At 41.4% G+C, this 14488-nt stretch overlaps 1 protein-coding gene across 1 annotated transcript; it reads left to right on the forward strand.

The window, feature by feature from the left end:
- Window positions 1-564: 564 nt before the first annotated feature.
- Window positions 565-9596, forward strand: LOC121026862 (pancreatic triacylglycerol lipase-like; the record flags this gene model as incomplete). The annotated part of the gene is made up of 8 exons (XM_040469670.1): window positions 565-787; window positions 2273-2392; window positions 2509-2628; window positions 3124-3242; window positions 6115-6244; window positions 7515-7623; window positions 8113-8277; window positions 9471-9596. Coding segments are annotated over 8 exons (1050 nt in total), but the record flags the coding sequence as incomplete, so codon positions are not given.
- Window positions 9597-14488: the final 4892 nt, after the last annotated feature.

Below are 14488 nucleotides of genomic sequence, written 5' to 3' on the forward strand. Positions count from 1 at the left end.
CAACCTTAAGGTTAAACTATCTTGTTTTTGTTTTTGTTTTTTTTTTTATGTTTTTAACAGAAGCACAATGACAGCAAGCTAATCTAATTTGGTAACAAAAAACCTTAAAAAATGTTAACCTGGAATTTGCTTAAGTAAATGCTTTTATTATTATTTTCTAACCCGAATACTTGCTTCAGCACCACTGGGTAACAATTCCTTATACCTGGCGAGGATTTCCTCTACATAGTAAAAGAACAGAGATTCCTACTTCCACCAGTTTAAATGTTAAACCATTGCCATATTCTGTTATAACTGGGGGGGGAAAGGTCCGTGAAAATCAGATGCTTTGAAGGGGCAGCACGTCTTCCTTTTTTAAAATTCTTTTTTTAACGTTTATTTATTTTTGAGACAGAGAGAGACAGAGCATGAACGGGGGAGGGTCAGAGAGAGGGAGACACAGAATCTGAAACAGGCTCCAGGCTCTGAGCTGTCAGCACAGAGACCTACACGGGGCTCAAACTCGCGTACCGCGAGATCATGACCTGAGCCAAAGTCAGCCGCTTAACCGGCTGAGCCACCCAGGCGCCCCCAGCACGTCTTCTTAAAACTCAAGGTTTGAGGGGATCTTCTTCTGTGGCCATCTTGAATTTTGATATATTTGAAAACATTCTGAAGAAGTTTTCTTTCCAACAGTCAGCATTTGGGTACTCACCTTCCGACGTCCACATCATTGGCCACAGTCTGGGTGCCCACGCAGCTGGAGAGGCAGGAAGGAGGATCAATGGGACGGCTGGGCGAATCACAGGTTGGTCAAACAGTAAAAGCTGAAAAATTGGACTAAGGGTTGCCTACATGGGGTCTAAACGGATGGCAGTTTGGCATTTTCTGAATTGGGCCACGTGATCGGGAATCAGTATGTTCTGAGGACTTGCGAATTTTTTACTAATATTGATCTTTGGTCTACAGAGCCCTGGTTTTTTGTTAGTTTGTTTGGGGTTTTTTTTGGGTTTTTTTTTGTTTTTTTTGAGAGAGAAAGCAGGGGAGGGGCAAAGGGAGAGGGAGAGAGAGAATCTTAAGCAGGCTTCATGCCCAGCACGGAGCCCAACTCGGGGCTCAAACTTACAACCATGAGATCATGGCCTGAGCCGAAATCAAGAGTTGGACACTTAACCGAGTTACCCAAGTGCCCCCATCTGTTTAACATATGTGTGTGTGTGTGTGTGTGTGTGTGTGTGTGTATACACACATATATTGCATGTGACTAAAATTTGAATTAAGAACATCGGAAAGTCTTATTCACATCTCTTTTCCTGTTTTCAGGCATTCACAAAGGACAAGTCTCGTGACTAGAATAAAGAGAATAAATAACAAAATAAATAATAAATAGAATTAAATCTAAAGAGCTCAAGATATATAATTTATTATATTACGCTTTGACAGCAATTGATAATTAGCGTAATCCTCACCCACCCTGAGCTAAGAGTTACAGGATACAGGTGGTTAGGACAGGCTGATCAGTCCTGCAGGCTGCTAGTTAGATAAAAAAATATTATTCCACAAATCTCAGACTGATTGCTTCTGGCCAATGGGGCCACATGTTGTATATACTCAGGCCCTAAAACGACCTTGTAAGTTTATAGGAAAGACTTTGCTATCCTGGATCTGAGAGATGACTATTTCAGGGAGCAGTCACTTTTCTTTTCCATCTTTGCACTCTCTCTCCAACCTTCTGATTCTTTTTTTTAATACCTTGGGCAAATGGTTCATGTTTGGATTGGTGGGGGCATCCAGATGTCTATCATTAATTTGCTGGAGAGAACATTCTTTCTCGTGGTCCATGACTGTTTACAAGAGCCTACTCAGCCAGGCACTTTGTGAAGTTGTGGTCCTGGTGACCATGACTACCGAAGTCCTTGCCTTTATAGGATTTTACAGGAGAGTGGGGCAGGTGGGGGAGGGGAGACTTCTTTTAGCCTGAACAGCTTTTAGGAGTCTCATGTCTCCCAGAGTCTAGCTCTTTCCCTAGAACTGTCGCTAGTGGCCTGGATTGTCCCAGTGACTAACCATCCACAAAAGAGCCAAATTTCATGGTTTGAGAAAAATTTGCTATAATTTGAATAGTGAATTAGACACAGAAAGTGGAAGAAGATGATAAGGTAGGGAAGAACTACCTTATCTCTTTCCATAAATAAGTCATGGTTCCCACCAGTGCTTGCACTTGGGTAGGTAATTAACAAAGAAAGGTGAATGCATACACTGATATTAACATGATACATCCTATCTACTTTAGGGTTGGATCCAGCTGAACCTTGCTTTGAGGGCACACCCGACTTAGTCCGATTGGACCCCAGCGATGCCCTGTTTGTGGATGTAATTCACACAGACGCTGCCCCTATAATCCCTAACATGGGTGAGTTCTGCAATTCATCCTCCACAAGTGTTTACTAACTCTACACAGTAGAGTGTTTTAGAGTGTTTTGACTCTATACAGTAACATGAACTTTCTCATATTTTAAAATTCCTCAGGGTTTGGAATGAGCCAAACCGTAGGCCATCTAGATTTCTTTCCAAATGGAGGAAAAGAAATGCCCGGATGTCAGAAGAACATTCTCTCTCAGATCGTTGACATAGATGGGATCTGGGAAGGTAAAAACCATTATGGACATGAAGAGATTTTCCTAGGGGAACATTTGTATTTCATTTTACTAAATTTGCTAAGTATTTGGGTACAGATCTCACATTTTCTGTAATGAAGGACTTTTAACACAAAATATGGCCTTTTCACTGAGGAAAGTTGGGCATGAAGAGACCCTAGGAAAGAAAATGTAATTGTAGTCAACTTTCCAAGGATCTAATTCAGGGAATGCATTACTAAGTTGTACTTATATCTATATGGACCAGTCTTTTCCTTCTAAAGTTATTTTTCCATTTCGTTTAGCTATGGCATTACTATTAAATTTTTCAATAGTACTTAACTTCTGATCACATCACAAACCATAAATACACTGTATCCATGATTTTGTTCTGTGCCCACCATGAGTTCACACTAATTAGAAAAATCTACGCAACAACTGTGTTCTAATCATGACGTTGGAAAAATAAAATCTGTTGCTGAGGTGTAAATCATTTCTGATTTCCAAGGGACCCGTGACTTTGTGGCCTGTAATCACTTAAGAAGCTACAAGTATTACTTGGATAGCATCCTTAACCCCGATGGCTTTGCTGGATTCCCTTGTGCCTCTTACAGTGTTTTCTCTGCAGTAAGTAGATATTCTACTTTGTACCTGAAGAATTTTGTAACCATCACATCCTCATGACGTATGGTTCACTGGACGCGACATGCATTCAGTGAATGTCACTATATTATTGCCACATTATTTATACTTTTAATCGTACATATTTTTAATTGAAGTACATTGACATTATTGTAATAGTGATAAGGCACTGGAGAACTTTAGAGGAATAGGCTTATATGCTGAAATGTCCACTTTGTTCTCTATCACTCCAGTATGTATCAGGTAAATGTTCAAACTTGTCTTAGAAATATTGTAAGCAAAAAAAAAAAAAAAAAAAAAAGTAGTCTAAGGAAATCTGAGCTATGGCTCCAGGATGCTGATACATATGGAAAACTTGTCTTAAATGCTGATCCTATAAAACTATATCATTATGGGCATGTGGATATTTCTGTGCAACCTTATAATTGCCAAGTTTTTTGTTTCTTTGCTTGATTTTGAGTTTTCATCTTGTTTGGTATTCGCTAGACATCTGGGTTAAAAACCTTAAATGTGATCTTGAAAGTGATATATCTATTGCCTGTTATTTTTTTAACATTTATTCATTTTTAAGAGACAGACAGAGAGCATGAGGGGGGGAGGGGCAGAGAGAGAGAGAGAGAGAGAGAGAGAGAAACACAGAATCTGTAGCCAGCTCCAGGCTCTGAGCTGTCAGCACAGAACCCGATGCAAGGCTCAAACTCACTAACTGTGAGATTATGACTTTAGCTGAAGTCAGATGCCTAACTGACTGAGCCACCCAGGTGCCCTTTGCCTGTTATTTTTTATTGCTCTTCTTTTCACTATAAATTTTTTCAAGGAAAAATATGTGATCTATGTCATTTAATAAATAAAATTTTAAGTAACATGCCAGGTGAAGTCATAGTTACAAAGGATGTATAACTTCGTGATGAAGAGAAAGGGTCTGAAACCTGATTTCACTATTAAATGGTTGAATGATTTGAACAAAATTCTTAACCTAAGGCAGTTTTTTCATTTCTAAATGCAATAATAATGGGAGACTCCATAGGTTTTGTGGGAGGATTTAATGAGATGCTATGTTTTAATTGCTTAGCCCAGAATCTAAAATATAATAACTAGCATTCAACAAATGTTGGCTATATGTGTATGTGAGATGCATGTTTTATTTGCAGTATAGCTTATGCATGCAACAACACCAACCCCCTTCTTTGGTCTAGCTTTGTTTTTATCTTGTTCCCAAATCCCCAATCTCTACGTAATGGTGAAACAAGCAAAGGAGCTTTAGGTTTCATTCAGTTAAAATTTAGTCTGATTCAGTAATATATTTAGACCTTTTAAGTGATGCTCATACACTTTTTTTTTTTTTTTTTTTTTTTGATGATGGCAGGGAGAGAGAGAGAACTTGTGCATGAAGTGTGCATGCTAGCAGGGAAAGGACAGGGGGAGAGGGAGAGGAAGAGAGAATTTTAAGTAGGTTCCACACCCAGCACCGAGTCCAACATGGGGCTCTCAAGACCAAGAGATCATGAGCTGAGCTGAAATTGAGAGTCAGCCACTTAACCTACTGAGCCACCCAGGCATCCCACTCAGATACTTCTGTAAGAAAACGTTATCAGTTAGAGCACCTGGGTGGCTCAGTCCGTTAAAGCGTCTGACTTCGGTCATGATCTCGTGGTTCATGAGTTCAAGCCCCATGTCAGGCTCTGTGCTGACAGCTCAGAGCCTGGAGTCTGCTTCGGATTCTGTGTCTCCCTCTCTCTCTCTGCCCTCCCCTGCTTGTACTCTGTCTCTCTCTCAAAAATAAATAAAAACATTAAAAATAAATAAATACTTAAAAAAAAAAAAAAAAAGGAAATGTTACCAGTTTTGCATATATCCCAGCCTTTGGACCCCTTCATCAGTTTCTCCCCAAGCTGGTATTGGCACAGTGATCACGGGGGTGGTGGTCAGTTTGTGTGCAGGGCAGAGGGGAGAACTTGGGGGTCTGCATTTTTGATGAGCATGCGGCTGGTGTCTGCAGATAATGTCTCAGCACATATACTCTTCTGGTTTGGCCAACTTTCCCAGATAGCTCTGGCCATTTCTTCCTGACTGGCTCAGTCTCCCCTTAGTTTTTGCTGGATGCAGACCCCGACTCTGGCCCAGTCCCCATCTGGTTCATTGATCCAAGAGACTGCCCCTCGCCTCCATTGCGGAGCAGGCTTGCCCCTCCATAGCAGGAGTTGTGCTGTTTGTCTCTCCCATTGTGTTTCTCCCTCTCCCTTTTCTTCCCATAATTCCTTGACCCAGAAAGAGGACATTTTTCTATGTGATATATATCTTCTCCACACCCCAACCTCACAGCTACGACTTAAAGGCCAACTGGGACATTTTCTGCTCACATTGGGAAAACTCTTAGATCTGAATCCTTCAGACCTTAACATGCTAAGTGGAAGCTAAAAATTTTGGGAAAAACCTGACTTTTGAGTCTTTCATCCTACTAATGGGCCCGATTTTGCATATCAGAGCGCCTCATCCCCTCTGCTCTTCCTTTTGCAATCTTTCTAAAATAAATTCTAACCCCTGGAGGCAGATGGATGTCTTGGGGGCCACTTGAGCAACTTACAAAGGCAAGAGACAAGATTAAAATATATGTAGAAATATATATCTAAATTCCCTTTTCGTATGATTTCTATAATATTTTTGTTAGTATCGTGTCATTGGACAGTAAAATCACTGGTTTATCATTGTAACTAACGAAATGCTTTTTAACCTTTGCTGAGATACTATGAAAATCCTCTTTTGCCATCAGTACAGAATTGGCTTTAGAATGTTTGAATTGCAATAACACGTGGAAAAAGAGGGTGCACTTCAGTCATCATTTGTTAATTTCCCCTAGAACAAGTGCTTCCCCTGCCCCAGTGAAGGCTGCCCACAGATGGGTCATTATGCTGACAGATTTCCTGGAAAAACAAACGGGGTGGGCCAGATATTTTATCTAAACACTGGTGATGCCACCAACTTTGCCCGTAAGTCTCTACTATATTTGTCTTAAATCCTTAATGCTCTGTATTTTATCATGTTTGGTGAAAATGTGTGAAATTGCTCTTCCGCAGAAAAGTTGGAAACTCTCTTCCCAAACATGGAAAAATATTCAAAAGCTGTCATGCTCAATGTAACTCGGGCTCAACAGGGGCAACAGAACAGAGTTTTGGGGGCCTGAACTAAAAATGATACCAAGATTGATTCCTTCATATTCGATTCTGGTGCTGAATTCAGGGGGCTTCTTCTGCTCCAGACTCTTCCAAGTTTCACTAAAGAAAATTCTGAGGTTTTGTACGAGCAGAAAAGTAATCCAGGAGAGAGGTGGCAGAGATTGTGGGAATGGAAGGGAGTTGCCAGATCGAAGAGCTGTTTAGGGCGGTAGCCTCCATGGGTGATAGGAATTAGAGGGTGCAGGGATGGTAAGGCATGGGGACAGCCCCCAGGTTTCCTTCCTGGGTCACAGAGGAAGAAAACTATTGGAGCCAGTGGGGTTGGCCGCACTGTAAAAACTAAAGCCAAGTTTAATCCCCTCCTCAGTTTGACCCAGGCTAGCTCTAAATGGCATAAACTGCTAGTTAAGTATGGACTGGTACCATAGAGTGGTTACCATAACTTAATACATTTCCAATGGCAATGGAAAGCTGAATTATAGAATTTTTTAAATAAGTGTAGACAACTTAGACCTGTGAAAAGGAATTGATGAAAATGTCACACTCTACCATTTTCCCGCTTTCTTTTAACGTAAAGTTCTTAGAATATTCAAAAACAAATTGCTAGGTCAAGAAATTGAAAGCAAAATATATGACTTACTTACATTTACTTGAAATTTCTTGATTTTGGAATGATTCTGTACTCCTGCCCTGCCCCCACATCTGTCTTCTGAACATTTAGATAAAGGAGTATCTATCTGCTTAGAAGAACGGCCACTACTGGGTCACCTGGGTGGCTCAGTTGGTTAAGCATCCATCTATTGATTTCGGCTCAGGTCATGATCTCAAGGTTGGTGAGATCTGCCCTGTGTCAGGCTCAGTGCTGACAGTGTGGAGCCTGCTTGGGATTCTCTCTCCCTTCCTCTCTATCTGTCCCTCCCCACTCGTGCTTTCCCTCTCTCTCAAAGTAAATGAATAAATAATTTAAAAAACAATACTATATATAAATTACTCAAAATTCAGCAGCAGTGGCATCCAATTAAGCCTGTTTTCAGAATATCTTCTGCACAAGCTGACATTTTGCAAATATTTTCACCCTGTGCAGGTTGGAGGTATAAGGTAGCTGTCACGCTGTCTGGAAGGAAGGTTACAGGACACGTGCTAGTGACCTTGTTTGGAAATAAAGGGAATTCTAAACAATATGAAATTTTCAAGTGAGTAAAATATTACTCTAAGCTGTTTGTTTTACCTTGCACCTTAATACATTTCAGAATACATTTCTGTTTCGGAATTTTTTTTTTTTTTTCTCTGCTGTTTCCTGAGAAAACCACTGATGTCCGTTTTGATGCGTGGCATCTGGTTTATAGTCAGTAAATAAGTATCCTGCCCACAAAACAACCGGGAGAAGACGATATGATGATGTCATCACTTATTAAATTGTGGGAGAATTGTGACCAAAACATATTTGAAATTTTATGAAAGTAAGGATGACATTAAAGCAATACGAGTTATTGCTGGCAAATGACCTGCCACTGAGTTACCATACCTGTCTGCATCACTTAACACATTCGGATGGCAAACGTACTACCAGTCACCTTACTAGAGCTGCGTTGTGAGCTGGTTTTAGGACCCTATATGTATATATTGATGTGTATATTTTTGTATGTTCACGTAACGTTTTCATTAACTTCTCAACTCCCAAGGGGCACTCTCCACCCCGACAGCACTCACTCCAACGAATTTGACTCTGATGTGGATGTTGGAGATTTGCAGAAGGTTAAATTTATCTGGTACAACCGGGTGATCAACCCAACTCTACCCAGAGTGGGAGCGTCCAAGATCATGGTGGAAAGAAACGACGGAAAAGTGTAAGTAATAAAAATCCAAAGAGATTTGCCGCGCCGCGTCATTTTTGTAATCCTATTCCCACTGAAAGCCTACTTTAAGTTAAATCTATAGTTGTTCTCCCACGTCATGGTCACAATTGCTTTCCCAATTGCTTCTGTTTCTTTGCTAAAAAGAGCAGAATTTTAAGGGGATAATTTTGAGAGATTTGTAGATGGGTATGTGTTATTTGCTACATGTGTTAAAATGAGAATCTGGCTTCATGACCCTAAGTTAAAAAGAATGATTTCATTTAGCAACTGTGTGTGACAGCAGATCACTGGTTGCCTGGGGAGAGGAGAGATAGGAGGCGATGGGAAGGAGAGATTACAAAGCCACAGGAGAGTAGTTGGGGACAATGAATATGTTTACTCTCTTGATGGTGGGGATGGGATGGGGGGACTACTCTCATCCCCTGAGAAGATAATTCAGTGAAGGCCCAATGCCATAATTCGTGGGCAGGAAATCTGACTTCAGCAAGTTGCTAACTGCCACCAAAAAAATTCAGCTCACCTTTATTTATATATAGTGTGTGCGCCCTTCATCTCTTGTGTCCTTCATCAAGATTAGTGTTTAACCTTTAATGCGCTGTTTGAGAACCTTCCAGCCATCAGACCACAGGGAAGGAAATGGAGATGAAGAGAAAAGGCATCTTCTCAGAACCTTGTCTGTGCCAGGCACTTGACATATGCTTCTATATGTTATTAAAGAAAATTAGCTTCCAAGCAAACTGAGCATTGTCTAGTCTCATGGGTAATGCTCGTCAGTTTCAATTCGATTATTGAATTGAAATAAGTGAATGTAACACCAGGACCTCAGAAATATCCCTCTGGCTGATTTCTCATCATACCGCTGACCCTACTTTTCTTCAGTTGCGTCGATTGACGGCATGCCAAGTGCTTAGTAGGTGTTTTTAGGATATGACAAATGAACACTCTCTGTTTTTAGGGACATCCAATGACACCGCCTCCCTCTGCTATTGCACAGCCATGAGAGCACTGGAAAGGAGAATTCAGTCCTCTATACAGAAGAGGCCTGTCTTCCCTTGGCCAATGTCTGCTCTCGGGCACATGGAGTGGCTCTCGCTCAGACTCGGGAGAATAGAGTCTGTCTTTATGCTCCAACACACCAGCCGGGTAGCAGGAAAAGCTGACTTTCTGTTGTTTTGTCTCTGCAGGTTCAATTTCTGTAGTAAAGAAACTGTGAGGGAAGATATTCTGCTCACTCTTACCCCGTGTTAGGAGCAGCTGACATGTGACCACGGCACCTTACTGCTAATAAAATCTACTGGTGAAGCAATCCATTCCTTTGCCACCATGTCCATTTTTTCCAATATAACTTTTGTATAATGTGATTAAAATCCAAATTCTGGAGTTGGTCTGAAGAACCATAAATGACTGTTGAAGCTGGTTACATACCTATTATGTGGCATTTGAGCTTTGAGAATATTGTTTACTTGGCACTGGCATCATGCCCATTGCTAATATTACTGATGTCATTCTGATCACGTAAGGCAGACTTCCAGATCCAAGATGATCCCCTCCCAGTGTGCACATGGCCAAGTACCAACCTTTATCATTTTCCCATCTTTACATTTGTTGGGGGTAATCAGACATCTCAGAAAAGATGACACAGAAGGATAAAAGGACATAGCAGATCCAATGCTTCCTAACCAGTCCCCCTGCTCCCAGTGGGGTCCCCCCAGGCTCCTTTCCTGTCTGCAGCCTTTTTAATCTTTCTAAAAAGCACAAATCAAAAATCCTCCCAGTGTTCTCCAGGAACCAAAGACTCTAGCATTCTCTCTCACCATATTCCTTCTAGAAATCTGCTTTCTCGTGTCCAAAAGGACCTTGATCTTGGATGGTGCTGGACCTTTGCACAAACCCTTCCACTCCCTAGGATGTGTTTTCCCTTGTCTTTCTGTCTGTGTAACTCCTACTGGTTCTTAAATCTGTGTGTAGACATCATTTCTTCCAGGAAAGCTTTCTTCACATCCATTGCCATATCCCCTAAGACTGGATTAGAGGCTGTCCCACTGCCTTACTGTTGCACCCAGAACTCCCCCCATCTCAGCACTTATTCCTCTATATCATAATTGCTTATTTACTTGTCTGCATATCTCTCATTAAGGGGGTTACATGTTGTATGTATCTGGCAAAGGCCTGGCATGTAGTAGGATATCAAATACATATTTTCTGAATGACCAACTCACTAATGAAAAGAATGAATGACTCCACTAGAGTCAGGTATTTAAAATTAGGCCATGTCCAATCACTAATATCCTAAAAGAGAAAGGTCTTAAAAGGTGAGTGGGGATTTGCCAAGAGGACATGACAGGTAGGGCACTCCAGAAAGAGGGAACAATACAGCCAAAGCCACGGAGATGTGAACATGCTTTTCATTCTGTGTTTCGCCAAAGTATAGGCAAGTTGATCAACACATGAAGACTTGTTCTGAGAATTATTAATCTGTATTGATCAGGATGCTTTCGCTTGCAGGAACATAAAGCTCTAATTCAAACTGGCATAAACCATAGGGAACTGTATTCGTCCACATGATTGGGAAGCCCAGGGGTAGGGAAGCTTCAGGTTTGGTTGATCTAACAACTTAATGACCTTTTCAAGAGCCGCTTCTTTTCTGTTCCTGTGCTCTCTTGTCTATGGTGCCTAATGGTTTCATACCAAGGCAAGCTCCTGTCCCAGTTGAAGAAGGGCCACTTACCGCAACTGGGGCCATGCAGACCTTCTCTTTCACATCCAGTAAGAGACACAAAGTGCATCTTCCTCCCCATCTTCCCAAACAAAATCTCTGAGGTTCACTCTGATTGGCCAGTGGCCTGAGAAATGGAATGTGCCGATTGGCTTACACCAGTCAGGGTGCACTCCTGGACAAGGTGCGAAGCCAGCCTCTGCCACACACGTGGACCGTGTGGGCGGAGAATGAATATCTGAATGGAAGGAAAGATTCTTGGGGCTTTGACAAGAGCACCTGGAAGGATGGAGATGCCATTGACTAAAATGGGGAATGCACTGGGAGGAACAGATTTGAGGAGGGAGGACAGGGTTTAGCCATGCCAGATTTCAGATGCTCATCAGACATCCAACTTGGATGTCAGGTGAGCTGCTAAATATATGAGCACAGGGTTGAGGGTGGATGTCATGGTTACAATGTAAACTTTGGTGTCTTCATTGTATGCATGGATTTTTTTTAAACCCTGCATTTCCAGTAAAGAGATTAACACCGTGCTTAAATTGTGTTGAGTGCTTAATAAGTGTTTTTAATTATAGTTACTATGGATGCCTCCTGGACTTTTTCTATAACACACTGATAATGATGAATAATGAATAATAAAAGAAATGAATGAAAACATTGTCTGCAAATTTGCTCAAGTAACAAGATGGAACAAAGGATTTTAAAAGAATTTAATCTTAAAAAATACATCTGTTAAAAACCCTCTTATTAAGAAGGATATCCATTTTCATCATAATGAAACAGTTTGCAAGTCACTTTAATTGCTTTAAAAGAAGCGTTTACTCAAATCATTTACCTATTTCTGGTCTCAGTAAATTTTTAGGAAATATTCCTATTTCTAGAGCCCCAAATCAAATTTTTTTTCTTCCCTTTAGGTAGGAGTTCTATATCCATTTGAAAGGATGAGCCAGTCCATGTATAAGTGGTTCACTTTGAGCATGTGATTTTTAACCTGTTTCTTGCTGGACTTTATTTCTTGGATGTTAAGAGCTAACTGCATCAACTCTGGTTCCGCTTGCTCCTCTGAAATGTTCTTTCAGAAGGCAATGGACTGCCCTTTCCATTTCTTTTTTGTTTTTCCTAACACATGCATTATGCTTGCAGTGTGTCAGGCACTATTCCAAGTGCTTTATGCATATTTACTCATTTAATTCTGACAATACACTAAAAGGTGGATTCTTTTATCCCCATTTTCAGGAGAAGCAGCTAAAGCACAGAGAGTTTATCATACAACTCGCCTGAGGTAGCAAGCTATTTGCTAGTGGATTTAGGTTTTCCCAAGGTCATTGTGATGTGAAATTTTTCATGCGTCTCTCTTGGTCTGCTGGACTATTGGTGGCCTTTGGCCAGCTCATTATTCCTGCTCCAGGATGCCAGGATTTGTCGCTGTTTTGTGTAACAGCTGCTGAGATTCAAGACTCTGCAAAGGTATTTCTTCTTGTCCCAAATCCCTCTAGCACTCTTGTGTACATATGCACGTGTATGCACACACACACACACACACACACACACACACACACACTACAGCCAAAGGAAAGGTGGGAGAAATATAAAAAGTAGATTCCCTAAATCTAGAAAGTAAAAAATTAACATGTTTTTGCCTACTATCTATGTAGCTGTAAGTATCCACTGCCTTGAACTTCCCAAATACCTTGAAGCTAATATATGGTACCATGATAAGGGTTTATAGGAACATTCAGTGCAAATAATAGGATGAATGTTTGCCTAAATGGCGACAGACTATGGGAGGGTGCTGCATGGTGGGGAAATTACCTGGTACTTCCTGAACGGGTATAGTCACCCCAAATAAAAACTTATTTTCTAACCCTTGGGCAGATCCAACTCGTCCCCCCGTCCATAGTGGTGCTATCTCAAGAGCTCTGAGAATTCAGTTTCTGACTTCATGGCAACTGCAGATTTGACCTCTCACTCCTCTGGGACCCTCATGGGGCTCATCTCCTAGGGCTATTACAGGGTCTCTTCTCTCGCCTTGATTTTTCTCTCCCCTAATTTATACAAGCCACTTGTATAAATGGTGGTAAGTTCTGGAAGTCTGGGGGACATACAGGAATGTTGTTTTTGAAGCAACATGAGCGACCTGCCCCTGGGAACCCCTCACTAGTCACTTTTTCTCAGGCTCCACAACCACTGTGCCGCCTGAAAATACCCCCTCAACTTCTCTAGACCCCTCTTTGACTTTTATCCCTCTCCCAAACTCCTGATCCTACCTTGTGCAGAGGGACTTACCAGGGTTTTCAAGTATTGGAGACCATGCCTTTGGAAACTCATCTTCTCCAGCCAAAGTGGATCATGGAATATTTTCTAAATAAAGGCCATCCTGCCCTAAAAGGAACTTGGACTCCAACTGTTAAAATAATTATTTCCTGCCTCTACTATTTAGACATCATTTGAATCCAAGCTAATTCATGCATCCCTCTTCAAAGACTCAAAATGATTCTTTTTATCTTGAGACACAAAGATAGCAGCAATAAAAATTAGCTGAGAAGAAGGGAATCCACATGAATTACATAAATTTACACCCAACAAACAGTTCGCTTCAGCACATATGCACACACATACGTGCACACACACGTGTCACATACACAACTCTAAGTAATAAATCATATTCAAGCCTCGTGTAGGTTATAAGGTTTATTACCAACTTCTCTGCTCTAAGGTACAGATGAGACTTTAGCCAGAGGTGGATGAACATTGTCTCTGGTTCTAGCCTGAACTTTTCTCTTTCAACTGCTTTTCCTGATCTGTTTCTATGCTTATGTCAGTGGGGTCTTCTTTTTCTTTTTAATGTTTTTATTTATTTTTGAGAGAGAGAGAGAATGAGTGGGGAAGATGAAGAGAGAGGAAAAGAGAGGATCTAAAGTGGGTTCTGCGCTGACAGCAGTGAGCCCAACGTGGGGCTTGAACTCACAAATCATAAGATCAGGACCTAAGCCAAAGTCAGATGCTTAACAAACTGAGTCACCCAGGTGAACCCCCCCCCCATCAGTGGGGTCTTCTGAGAAGCAGACCCCAAGATGGGATCAGAGATACAAAAGATTTATTCAGGGAAATGTCTATGAAGAAGAAAAAAGGACAAAATGAGAGCAGGCAGGGAGAACCATCATATTGCAATGCAGGTCTGACACCCATGAGAGTAGAGAGGGAAGGAAAGATTGGGTTGAAAGAGTCTCAGTCCTCAGCAAAGTTCTGAGAAAATCTTGGCCAGGTTCATGGAGAGTCTCCAAATGAAGGCGGTCCTTTGTAGTAATTGTACTTCAGGTAGGAGTGGATGGTCTCTGGTACCTGTGTCATAGTCATTGGCTGGGGACAGTTGGCAGAGCGTAGCCTCTGTTTCTGTGCCACGGTGGGTCCAATGGGTGGCATCTGGGCTCCTGCAGCAGATGCTCCTAAAAGGATCTGAGTGGCACACTCTGTGGCTACCAC

This window comes from Herpailurus yagouaroundi, unplaced genomic scaffold, assembly GCF_014898765.1.
Source record: "Herpailurus yagouaroundi ecotype Mexico unplaced genomic scaffold, PumYag 162575, whole genome shotgun sequence".
Classification (NCBI taxonomy): Eukaryota; Metazoa; Chordata; class Mammalia; order Carnivora; family Felidae; genus Herpailurus; species Herpailurus yagouaroundi.